This window comes from Aquarana catesbeiana, linkage group LG02, assembly GCF_042186555.1.
Source record: "Aquarana catesbeiana isolate 2022-GZ linkage group LG02, ASM4218655v1, whole genome shotgun sequence".
NCBI classification, from domain to species: Eukaryota; Metazoa; Chordata; class Amphibia; order Anura; family Ranidae; genus Aquarana; species Aquarana catesbeiana.
Window position 1 is genome coordinate 562,442,425 of NC_133325.1, and position 13,622 is coordinate 562,456,046.

A 13,622-nucleotide genomic window follows, 5' to 3' on the forward strand; every position below is an offset into this window, starting at 1 on the left:
CCTGAAAACTTACTGACCCCATGTTTGCACTTTTCCATTTGATGGGGAGCAGGATCCTTAGTTTGAAAAAACTCTTGGTAGGCCATTACTACAATTATTCATATGCCAGAGGTGTTAGTATTTTGATTTAAAAATTATTATTATTATACAGGATTTATATAGCGCCAACAGTTTACTCAGGGCTTTACAATATAAAAGGAGACAATAGAGTTACAATACAATAAAATACAAGAGGATTAAGAGGGCCCTGCTCAGAAGTGCTTACAATCTAATAATCACTTCCTTTTGCGTTGCTGGATCTCGATTTGGACTTGGAAGGCAAATATGTAGTACTACATACTATGATTGATAATGTGGAAATAGTTACTGTTTGTCTGTAGATACCCACTCCTGCCAATGTATTCGTGCTTAATAAAATAGTCCAACTGCTCTCCCTCTATCCTACGAATCATATTCTCTTTGCTGGAAATTTCAACATGTCTCCTTTCCCCCAAGTGGATAAACTTTTTTGTGCCTGATCCGAACACAGAATAAGCCTTATCTAGGTGGGTTGAGGGCCTTGATGTGCATAATGTGTGGCACTGAAGACATAGTTAATCTGGTTGAAAAAAGAAACAAGTCCATCTGGTTCAACCAACAGAGAAAAAAAGGCACACACAAATAGAAAACCTCTATATACTGTACACTATCCTATACTCAGTTGATCCAGAGGAAGGCAAAAAAAAAAACAATAAAGCGTGATCCAGTTTGCTCCAGCGGGAGAAAAAAAATTCCTTCCTGATCCCCCAAGAGGCAATCGGATTTTCCCTGGATCAACTTTACCTATAAATATTGGTATCCAGTTATATTATGTGCATATAGGAAAGAATCCAGACTCTTTTTAAAACAATCTACTGAGCTGACCAAACCCAGCTCTTGAGGGAGCCTATTCCACTTTTTCATAGCTTACTGTGAAGAAGCATTTCTGCATTTGGAGCTTAGGGTTCATGAACACTGCAGTTAAAAAAAATAATAATAATAAAAAGCAAAAAAAAAAGCTGCTTTCATTTCTCTCCCTAAAAGCTTGAAGAAACTTGTGCTTTTTTGTGCTCTTTTTAAGGTTTTATTGAGTTTCTTTGAGCTTTTTGAGCATAAGCGTTTTTTTCACAAACTCTTCCCTCAGCTAATTTTTCCAATTATTTTTTTTGTACGTTTTTGAGCTTTTTGCCATTTTTTTCATGCTTTTTCACGTATTTTTGGGCACTTGGGCGTCTTTCTGCTTGAAAATACCTCTCATAAACACGAGTTTGGTGGTGGGTTTTTTTCTGCCTGCAAGAGCATATGCCTGCAAATTCCTAAAAAAAAAAACAAAAAAAAAAAAAAAAAAAACCTTGTGTGCATGGACACTTTGGCTAACATGGAGGGGAGTTTCCAGGCAGAAAAAATGTGAGCTCAAAAAAGCTCATAATCATGTAGGAGCAGCTTCTTTGAGATACAGTGTACATGAGCCCTTAGTATCAGTTTGGTTGCCCTTCTTTGCACTTTCTCCAGTTCCCCAATGTTCTTTTTTTGTGAACTGGTGCACAAAAGTGAACTGCATTTTCCAGATGAGGTCTTGCTAATAATTTGCACAGAACTCTACCAGAATACCCAGCTCCTTCTCCATCATTGATTCCCCCAGTTGTACTCCCCCTAGTATGTATGATGCGTGCATATTTTAGTCCTCAAGTGCATAACCTTTATCAATATTAAACCTCATTTGCCACATAGGTGCCCAGTTAAACAGTGTAATGAGGCTGGCTTGTAAGTTGGAGACATCCTATAAGAAGGTTATTCCACTGCATAGCTTGGTGTCATCTGAAAAGACTGAAATTGTACTTTTAATCCCAAACCCTATATCATTTATATATATATATATATATATTAAAAAGCAAGCGTCCTGACACTGAACCTTGGGGTACAGCACTAACAACATTAGACCATTCATAGTTTGAATCATTAACCACTACTCTCTGAATACAATCTTTTAGCCAGATTTCTATCCATTTACAAACTGATTTTTCCAAGCCTGTAGACTTAAGCTTACACATTGGCTGTGTGTGGGGAACTGTGTCAAACACTTTTGCAAAATCCAAGTATAGTACTGTATGTCCACAGCCACTCCTTTGCCTAATGTTATGCTTACCACTTCATCAAAAGAAATCAGATTTGTTTGACAACTTCTGTTCATTAATCCATGCTGACTTTTGTTTGATTTTTTTTTCTAGCAAAAACTCATCTATGTGTTTTTTGTTTTTTTAAACTCTTCAGTATCTTCCCAACTAAGTTAAACTAACAGGTCTACAGTTATTGGTAAAGACTTTGACTAATTTTTAATTATAAACACCCCATTGGCCTTGCTCCAATCCAGTGGTACTATGCCAGTCATTAAAGCGTCCCTAAAAAGTTAGAAACTATGGCTTTGAAATGACAGAGTTCAATTCTTTTAGGACCCATGGGTGTATGCCATCTGGTCCAGGTGCTTTATTTACCTTTGGTCTGTCTAAATATTTCTGGACCATATTTTAAGCCATTGTGGATCATTTGGGGCTGCGTCAATATCCTCCCCATTATAGACCTCAGCTGCCCCATGCTCCTCTGTATAAAAGGAGCTGAAAGGGTATTAATACATTTGCCTTCTCTTTGTCTCCAGTCACCCACTCCAGATATAATCCATATTTTGTGAAGGGCCTACATGCTCAGACCTAACCTTTTTACTGTTAATATATTTGAAGAATTTCTTTGGGTTTGTCTTACTCTCTTTTTGCAATTTATTCAGCAGAGGGGGATATACTTGGCATTCTGCTGCTCCTGCAACATTGTCTCGCATAGATTTGATATATTCTAGTACTGCTATGTTGTCTACTGTGCAGGAAGTTTCTATTCTCCCGCGGTAAATCTCTAAATATGCTCCAATGCTCTTACATTTTATAGTGGGCACAGATTCCTTGCAGGGATAGAACATTTGGTGTTTACCCTGCTATTGGAAAATCTGACGAGAAGGTTAAACCTCTAATGCTGTCTGCTATTTCTGACTATTGGGTGCTTAACCCTGATAAGGCCTCCCCTGAGATGGTGTAGGATGCCTTTAAGGCCCGGGGCCAATACCAACTCCATATCTGTGAGACTAGAGCCCAGGCTCTGGAAGCGCGGTACATGGCCTTCCGTGACTTGCTTGTTTACCATGACATGCTGACTGTCCTATAAGTCTTCAGAAGGAGGCTTCCCATAAGTTACTCCTACACCAATCCCAATGGGTGTTTGACCAGGGAGAAAAGATGGGTAAATTGTTGGCGTGGCTTTCGAAAAAAACTAAACCCTGCCACTCATATAGCCATTATTCAAGGGGATGAGGGACAGCTGTTGACAGGCCCAATTCAAATTCATGCCTGATTTGCTTCTTACTATAAAGTCCGTTATACTTCTCTAGAGCCCAGTATACCCTAGACAGGCTACAGCAGTATCTCCATCCCATCAAGTTCCCTAAGCTTAGTGCTCAGGCCAGGGAACAGTTAGATGCACCACTCACACTTGCTCAAATGCCTGCAGGCTGGGAAGACCCCTGGGGTAGATGGTCTACCTTAGGAATTCTATAAGGCTCACGCTGACACTCTTACTCCACTCTTATATGAGACTCTTACATTAGTGTTCAATGGGAGATCTCTACCGCCTTCAATGTCAGAGGCTGTTTTAGTGGCGGTACCAAAACCAGGGAAGGACCAGATATTATGCTCCTCCTACTGCCCAATTTCCTTGCTTAACATTGATGCCAAGGTTTTACCTAAGGTATTGGCTACCCCATTGAACTCTGTGATACTTACCATGATACATGGGGAGTAGTGTGGGTTAGTTTCCAATAAAGGAAGGGATATTAACCTTTGACGGCTACATACAGTTATATCTGGTGCCCACTTTGGTTCTTGCCTGGGGGTAGTGGCCTCACTTTAAGCAGAAAAGGCCATTGATCCCATTGAGTGGGAATACCTGTGGCTAGTTTTTAAGTAAATTTGGACCTAATTTTAATATCTATAACGTCTGTATGCTAATCCTCTGGCCAGTGTGAGAACCAACGGGTTGTTGTCCGCTTCCTTTTCCCTGTTCAGAGGAACCAGCTAAGGCTGCCTCTTGTCCCCAGGTCTGTTTTCCCTAGCTATCGAGCCTGTGGTGATCCTCTTGTGTATGTCGGAGAAGGTAGAAGGTATACCAGTGAGCCCAATTGTTGAAAAAGTGTCCCTCTATGCTGATGATACATTGTATCTGAATGAAGCTGATTCCTGTTTGTCGCTTCTAGACCAGTTTAGGGAGCTCTCTGGTGTATAAGTGAAAAGAGACAATTCGGTTCTTTTTTCGTTGTCCTAGGGCACCCCCCCCCCCCCTCCACCCACCAATTCACCACTCTCGTGGGTGACCCAATTTAAATATCTGGGAAACATAGTAACAACTGATTTTGCACAATTTCTGCCCAATTACCTTCAACCGATACTGACCCAGCTTATGCATTAGGCTCCATGCACACTAAATTTTTTCATAAGTTCAAAAAAAGCTAGAAAAAATGCTGGATGAGAAATGCATTTTTTTGTGCCACCTCTTAGTAGCTTTTAGAAGCATTTAGGCACATTAGCATTTCATTAGCGTTTTTGCAGTACATGAAGGAAAAAAAAAAAACTCAAAAAAAGCTGTTGTTAGCATTTTAGTAGCATTTAGGAGCATTCAGCATTTTTTTTTCTGCTGGTAAAAACACTCCAAGAAACTACAAAAACACTTTTTTCTACTCCTCGATGCTGAAGTTTAAAAAATGCTAATAGCCTAAAGTATTATAATAACAGCTTCTAGGAGCTTAAAAAAATGCTAGTGTGCATGGAGCCTAAGTGTGCGATTGGAAAAACCCTGGCCTTAACAATGGTGGACAGGGTAATTTGATAAAGATGACCTTTTTACCTAAATTTGTATGTGTTCCATAAAACTCCAGTCTGGTTTCCAAAGGTCTTCTTTGATAAAATATACCAATTTCTTTCCACGATCATATGCTACTTGGTTGATAAATGAATCCTGTTGTTAATGACCCCACCAAATGACTTGGGATGGAAACCTCTTATGCCGCGTACACACGAGCGGACTTTACGGCAGACTTTGCCCGGCGGACGGGATTTCGTCGGACAATTCGATCGTGTGTGGGCTCCAGCGGACTTTGTTTTCTCAAAAGTTGGACGGACTTAGATTTGAAACATGTTTCAAATCTATCCGACGGACTCGAGTCCGGTCGAAAAGTCCGCTCGTCTGTATGCTAGTCCGACGGACAAAAAGCCACGCTAGGGCAGCTATTGGCTACTGGCTATGAACTTCCTTATTTTAGTCCGGTCGCACGTCATCACATACGAATTCGACGGACTTTGGTTGATTGTGTGTAGGCAAGTCCGTTCATTCAGAAAGTCTGTCAAAGTCCGCCGGGCAAAGTCTGCCGTAAAGTCCGCTCGTGTGTACGCGGCATAAGACATTGCTAATGGAGGCTATGTCTCCCTCCTTGTCCTCTTCTACTCCCCACTTTTTTTTTCCCTTTCCCTTCCTTACCCCCTTTACTCTCTCTTTGTAGTATGCCTTGTGTGAACTAGGCCTTACTATGTTTTTAATTTTTTTTTTCAGTGTTATTTTTTTTAATATTTTTTACTTTTTTGGGGGGAGGAGGGCTTTGGTGAATCATCAGGTGTTACTTTTTTGAGACCGAGAAGGGGACAGAGGATGTAGTGCTCATTCCCTTTCTCTGCAGCCTCAGCTGCACTACAGATGAATGACTAGAAATCTCTGTAAGCGGCTCCTATTTATTCACAAACTGAAACATAGTAAACACAGTTTACTATGCTTCAGTGATGAATGAACATAGGCGCAATCGTACTGATCACTAATGGCGTTCATTCAGGATGGGGCTGGTAAACATGACATTTAACCAGCCCAACCCCCCACCCCCTGCTTTCAATCCTCATACCTTCCCTCGGTGACCATGTGCCCCGCACACACTTGCACATTGGATGATATGCCACTGTCTCCTACCAATCACAAAGTTCTTTCTACTGCCTTAAGTAGAAAGAATTTTATTGGGCAGCGCAGAGTCTAAACTGCAGTGTTCTGTTTATGAATAGGCTGTAAAATGCAGGCCTTGAAGTGGGCTTACATTGTGGAGTATAGCAGAGATCGGATAGTGGTATCCACTCCCCCTTAAAGATCTGCCCCTCTGAGCCCTGTTAATAACAGAGAGCAGATACCGCCATCCGCTCTCTGCAGGTATCAATACCACTTCACATCATGGGCTGCATTTTACATGCCTTTTATAAGATACAGGAAATGGTGTGGAAGGTGTCCCATGGAGTTCTCTCCGCTTAACTCTGCAGAAAGAACTTCATGGCTAGAAGAGATGCTAGTCATGCAATCAGGATGTTGTCCTCTGTTTCTTTTCTTGCTTCATAGTTATATGGGAAAGTGGAGGTGAAAGCAAACATGTAATTTTTGTTTTATATTGTAAATGTGCAATGTATTTCCTTTTTTTTTTTTTTTTCTTTTTTAGACCATACAGTTTATTTATATAAAGTCCTTAGTAAAGGCTGGTGAAAGTGTGGCATGGCTAAATCGATACACAAAAATGAATCGTAACACCATATCCGTCTTGCCTCACTCTTCTCTACTCAAGGTCGTTGGTGATTAGAAGAATAAATGGACACAAACTGTCAACTGTATTATAAATGCTTCCATTGCTTACCTGATTTTAAAGGTGCAGTTTCTGGGCTTGTTATACTGATTCTGGCTTCACTATCTAGTGAGCCACTTACTGGAAAATCCATGCAACCAGTGGAGAATTGAGTGTGAAGACTGATGCCAGAGACTCACTACACAGTAAACCAGCATCAGGATTATATCCTTCAAACCTACACCTTTAAAAACAAGTAAGCAATAGCAGCTCCCATACATCTAGCCATATAGGTTTCCTTTAATGGATTTAACTTGGTGTCTGAAAGATTTCTGTGTTGCAGAAAATGAATTGCTTTTAATTTTATTGTAGGATCACACTGACCCCTCTCTCTGTCAATCATGGCAACTGGAGGCACAGAAGATACAACAGATAATGCAGCTGTACTTGAAGCAGATGGTAAGCCACCTATAAATCAAGATAAAAAGCAGAATACCTTATTATGTGTTATCAACACAAATGTAGAAACAAATGGTGGTGTGGCTTGAGGTTCTGATGGTGGAAACGTCCCACAATTTTGCTGAGATACTTCAAGTTTCATTTCACTTTATATGAAAATGTGAAACATTTTGTACTCTTACAGAAGAGCATGTGAGTCAACAGACAGAAGAAGTATTCCTAAGTTATGCCTATCACATCACCCAACTTAGACGCGAAGAAGATTCCAGACCTCTTGGAAACGAAATTGAAGATGCGAGACAAGTAAACGGGTAATAGCTTCGTAAATTGTTGGGAAGCGCATAAGACCAAAATGTCTCAAAAGACTTTATTGTAATGCTAAGAATGGGGAAAATAAGATGTATAAAATACATTCATGTATAAAGTAAGAAGTCAACCAATTCTTGAAAAACTGACTTTCACTGGCACAAAATAAAGTATAACTAAAGGCAAGTCCTTTTTTAATTTTTCTGGATAGAGTAGAGATGGATTAGAACGCTTGTCAGTTTTTATTGCTGTTTATACTCCCGTTATGGAGATTCCCCCTCTCTATTTGTCTTGTTTACCATTATCATTGAAATTAAAATAAAATCACAAATTTTGGGTTATCCCCACAAAAGTAATAGAGGGGACATTTTCCAATGGGGACACTATTTTTGGTGACCAGGGGGTCCCCAAGGAATTCCCTTAACCACTTCATTTCTGGAAGGATTTACCCCCTTAATGACTAGACCGTTTTTTGCGATACGGCACTGCCTCGCTTTAACCACTTCAGCCCCCGGTGGTTTTGGTTGCTCAATGACCGGGCCATTTTTTTGCGATGCGGCATTGAGTCACTTTAACTGACAATTGCGCGGTCATGTGACATTGTACCCAAACAAATTTGACATCCTTTTTTCCCCATAAATAGCGCTTTCTTTTGGTGGTATTTGATAATCTCTGCGGCTTTTATTTCTTGCACTATAAACAAAAAAAGAGCGACAATTTAAAAAAAAACACAATATTTTGTACTTTTTGCTATAATAAATATCCCCAATATTTTTTTAAAAAGCGAATTTTTTCCTCAGTTTAGGCCGATATGTATTCTTTTACATATTTCTGGTATAAAAAATCGCAATAAAGCTTATATTGGTTTGCGCAAAAGTTATAGCATCTACAAAATAAGGGATAGATTTATGGCATTTTTATTATTTTTTTTTTTTACTAGTAATGGCGGAGATCTGCGATTTTTATCAGGACTGCGATATTGCGGTGGACAAATTGGACACTTTTGACACATTTTTGGGACCATTGACAATTATACAGCGATCAGTGCTATAAAAATGTACTGATTACTGTATAAATGTCACTGGCAAGTTAGGAGTTAACACTAGGGGCGATCAAGGGGTTAACTGTGTTCCCTAGGTGTGTTCTAACTGTAGGGGGGATGGGACTGTCTAGGAGGATAGAGAGATCGGTATTCATACTTAGTATGAACACGCAATCTGTCTCTACTCCCCAGAAAGAACCAGGATTTGTGTGTTTACACACACAGATCCCAGTTCTTGCTTTGTCATGAGCAATCGTGGGTGCACTCGCATCGGCTACAGGCATACACTGCGGGCGCGTGTGCTCGCCCCTAGTGGCCAAAAGGCGAAGCGACGTAAGGTAACATCGTTTCGCCCAGCCGTGCCATTCTGCAGCAGTAAAACTGCAGTAGCTGGTTGGCAAGCAGTTAACTGATAATTGCGAGTTGTGCGACATTGTATCCAAACAAAATTGATGTAATTTTTCCCACAAATAGAGCTTTCTTTTGGTGGTATTTGATCACCTCTGCGGTTTTTATTTTTTGCGCTGTAAACAAAAAAAGAGCGACAATTTTTTTAAAAAAAAAGCAATATTTTTTGATATAATAAATATCCCCAAAAAATATATATAAAAAAATGAATTTCTTCCTCAGTTTAGGCCAATATGTATTCTTCTACATATTTTTGGTAAAAAAAAATCGCAATAAGCGTATATTGATTGGTTTGCGCAAAAGTTATAGCGTCCACAAAATAGGAGATAGATTTATGGCATTTTTATTATTATTATTATTTTTTACTAGTAATGGCGGTGATCAGCGTTTTTTTTTTTTTTTGCGGGACTGCAACATTGTGGCAGACAGATCAGACACTTGACACTTTTTTTGGGACCAGTGACATTTGTACAGCAATCGGTGCTATAAAAATTGCATTGATTACTGTATAAATGACACTGGCATCTCTCTCTTTCACCCACCACCCTCTCTCTCTCTCGCTCTATCCCACCTCTCTCTCTCGCTCTCACTCACCCACCTCTCTCTCTGGCTCTCTCTCTGTCACCCCCCTTTCTCCCACTCCCTCTCTTCTCCTCTTTTTCTCTCCCCCTCTCTCTCTTTCACTCCCCCTCTCTCACACCCATCTCTCTCTCTCTCTCTCTCTCTCTCTGACCCCCCCTCTCTCTTACCTCTCTCTCTGACCCCCCTCTCTTTCACCTCTCTGAACCCCCCACTCTCTTACCTCTCTCTCTGACCCCCCCTCTCTCTCTGACCCCCCCCCTCTCACCTCTCTCTCTGACTCCCCCTCACCTCTCTCTGACCCCCCTCTTACCTTTCTCTCTCTCTGGCCCCCCTCTCACCTCTCTCTCTCTGACCCCCCCTCTCACCTCTCTCTCTGAATCCCCCTCTTACCTTTCTCTCTCTCTGACCCCCCCCTTACCTCTCTCTCTCTCTCTGACCCCCCTCTCACCTCTCTCTCTCTGACCCCCCCTCTCATCTCTCTCTGACCCCCCCTCACCTCTCTCTGACCCCCTAGTTTCACCTCTCTCTCTCTGACCCCCCCCTCTCACCTCTCTCTGACCCCCCCCTCTCACCTCTCTCTGACCCCCCCCTCTCACCTCTCCCTGTCACCCCCTTCTTCCTCTCTCACCCCCCCTCTCTCTCCCTCTCTCTCCCTCCTCTCTCTCCCTCCCTCTCCCTCTTTCTCACCCCCTCTCTCTCTCACCCTCCCTCTCTCACCCTCCCTCTCTCTGCCCCCCCCTCTCTCACCCCCTCTCACCTCTCTCACCCCCCCCTCTCTCTCTCTGACCCCCCTCTCTCACCTCTCTCTCTGATCCTCTCTCTCACCACTCACTCCCACCCCTCTCTAATCTCTCTCTCTGTCACCCCCCTCTCTGCCTGTCACCCCCTCTCTGCCTGTCACCCCCTCTCTCCCTCCCGCTTTCCCTGTCACCCCCTCTCTCACCCCCTCTCTCACCCCCTCTCTCACCCCCTCTCTCACCCCCTCTCTCACCTCCTCTCTCTCTCACCCCTCTCTCCCCCTCTCTTACCCCCCTCTCTTTCTTACCCCCCTCTCTCTCACCCCCTCTCTCTCACCCCCTTTCACCTCCTCTCTCTCATCCCTTCCGCCACTCTCCCACCTCTCTCACACCCCTCTCTCATCAACCTACCCCTGTAGGGGTGTAGAAAAAAATAAAGAAAGAAAATGCAGGTCGCTCTCTAGGAGGGAAATGCAACAGGGTCCTCCAAAAGAGCATCAGGACAATGATATGACTTCAGATTAAGTTAATTTATTATTATATATACTGTAATACATACAAATAATTATAAAGTCTATGTGCAAGAGAGTCATGCCATTATTTGTGTGAGGGGTCAAGGTATACACTTCTTAGTGTAAAGCAAGTGAATCGGTAACTTAACTCCTCTCCTCCCCTGCAGCATATACTCTTCTTTCATTTACTCACACGTTGCAAAATGTGAAAGTAAAATACCTGTTACTTCCAGTTATGGGTGAGTTTGTGAATCACTCCCCCTCTCCCATGTAGCAGTGCTGGTGACCCTTGATTGGCCCAGTGATGTCACGTGTTTGGGAGGAAGCCGATATTCCTTTTGTAGGCTCTGACAAGTCAGTTTGGAGATTAAACAGGGCTTGCTTTCTTGTGGTACCAGTGGCCAAATTCAGCAATGCAAGGAAAAATTTGTATATGCCATCAGGGCCGCTGAGAGAATTCATTGGCCCCCGTACAGCCTATCTGACGGGGCCCCCTTTAGCCCTACCCCTGGTCCCTCCTTCAGCCTCACCCCTATATAGAGAGGCTAGGGTATACAGACAGGCTAGTGTATATAGAGAGGCTAGGGTGTACAAAAAGGCTAGTGTATACAGACAGGCTAGGGTGTACTGACTCCTGGAAATGAGGAGGAGACCCCTTAACAGGAGGAGTGCATGGGGATGATTAGAAGGGACCCCCTTCCACCCCTCCAGGAATACAGACAAATACAGGGAAACGCCCATCAAGGAATACAGGAACCTCCCTCTCTCCTTCCAGTTAAAGGAGACCCCTGTGTAATATGACTGCAGGGTGGTGATCAGAAGGGAACCCTCCACCCGGGAGTACAGAAACCCCCCCCTCCTTCCAGTTAAGAGACCCCTGGTTAATATGACTGCAGGGGTATTCAAAAGAGAACCCCCCACCCAGGATTAAAGAAACCCCCCTGCCACCCCCTAGTTAAAGAAGAGCTCCAGCTAGGAGGACTGTGGGGAGGGGGGGTTGATAAGGAGAGACCTCCCTCGCCAGTTAAAAAGACCCCCAGCTGGGGGGACTGCAGAGGGGTGCTCAACCCCCTCTAGTGGAAAAAGAGCACTGGCCAGGAAGACTGTAGTCACTGCTAAGAACTGTTGTTCTCCACGCTGCTGAAAACATTCTTCCTTCACTCACTGTACTAGGAAAGACGAGCCCTGGCTCTGCATAAAGGGGAGGGTGTGGAGGATTCACAGTGGAGGTGGGGAGAAGCATGTGCAGTGAGATAAAGCGCCTCTTACCTTATAGGTAAAAGCTGTGGTAGCCGACAGTAAGGGAGAAAAGGATTGGTGCAGCGGGGCTGCCACTAATGTGGCAACCCTAGTCAGAGCGGATCCGGGGGAGTTGGAGAAAGACCTTTTTTTTATTTTTTATTGTGCACTCTGTTCAGATTGTCCAGGCCTCCCCTGCTGGCCGGGCCCAGTACAGCAGGGCCAGTTGTACTGGCTTATCAGCGGCCCTGCATGCCATCAGTGAAAACTTAAAGTGAAGCTTTTGCATAAAAAAAATGTTCCTAGTAGGCATGTTTTTATTGCAGAAATAAGTCGGTATCTCTCCTCTACAAAACAATCATCTTACCTTCTTGCCAGCAAGTCTACAAAGATTGTACACTGAACTATAAATGTGCAGTTTAGTATACAATCTTAGCATGCATTGGCACTGAGATGAAATAACTTCCCTGCGCATGTCCGGAGCTTGCATCACCCCAGGCTGGCCAATTAGGTTGGCTAAAGATGATAAACCTGGAAGAAGACTAGGTGAAGATTTCAGTGGTGACAAGGGGACTCTCAGATGTCGTATCCCTGGAGAGAGGTAAGTACAGCAGACCTTAATTCCACTTTAAGTGACCCTTTTATTTTTGATGAAGAATTGAAGGAAATCTTGAGTCTCAAATATAAGGAAGTGTTGGATAATTCAGCCTACTTTGACCACTTATTACTGCAGTATTGATTTTGGATGTAGATGGCTTTAGATGATGACTTGGAAGGGCAAATGTGCCTTAGAAAATAAAGCAATTCCAAATAAAGGGAGTCTGAAATTGGTAAGTCCATTAATGCCAAAGGCAAAGTATAAGCTCGTTATGGTGCCCTGGCCTGTTACATAGAGCTATAGGTCAGGGGACTTTTGGCTACACAGCAATATATATTACTCTAATATGGATAAATACTAACTGGAGAAAAATCAGTACAAATAATGTTAAGAATGGCTTTTTAAAATTTCTATAAAATTAAAGCGGAAACTTAATTGGTTGCTATTGGTAGCAACTCCAATGTTCTCCATTTTCTTTTCGACTCCACGACTCCAAAAAACTTCAGGGATATAGTATTTAGAAGGCTCTAAACTGCCTTTCCTGAAAAAAAACATGGTCTTATATTTTACCCCTGGGTCTAAATAACTTGGCTATTTTTGTCCTACATAGTAAAATTAGGGGAAAAAAACTTGAACACAAAAATAACCACTTCGTTTTTTCCACAGCAATTTAGATAAAGTGGGACAACAGCTAGCATTGATTGGAGATGACATTAATAAGCGCTATAAGGATAATTTTGATAACATTGTGAAGAACCTGAATCCTAACTTGGACAACGCTTATGACTATTTCCGAAAGATTGCTTCCAGGTACTGCCAAAAAAGAACTGTTAGAATACAGTGTGAGCCTTGTATGACTGTATAAGATGTACCTGTTTAATATAGCTGGTATAGTCAAGCGATGTGTAGGAATGTGACATTACATTGTTGGACATTTTATTAAAGCAATACCAGGCAACATAAGCAGCTGGAGAAATACAAATGCTATCCAGTACACACTACAACTGTAGCTGTATTCTGACCTGTTCATAAAACTGTTAATTTA

The 13,622-nt window shown here is 42.4% G+C and overlaps 1 protein-coding gene across 2 annotated transcripts in view; it reads left to right on the forward strand.

Moving 5' to 3' along the window:
- The window catches only part of BAK1 (BCL2 antagonist/killer 1), a 79,095-nt gene that overhangs the window by 39,339 nt on the left and 26,134 nt on the right, over window positions 1-13,622 (forward strand). For both annotated transcript variants that reach the window (XM_073616050.1, XM_073616051.1), the window contains 3 exons: window positions 7,067-7,153; window positions 7,338-7,464; window positions 13,244-13,387. In XM_073616050.1, the coding sequence (XP_073472151.1) occupies window positions 7,096-7,153; window positions 7,338-7,464; window positions 13,244-13,387 (329 nt within the window). In that variant the 5' untranslated portion in view covers window positions 7,067-7,095. The remainder of the gene's footprint in view (window positions 1-7,066; window positions 7,154-7,337; window positions 7,465-13,243; window positions 13,388-13,622) is intronic.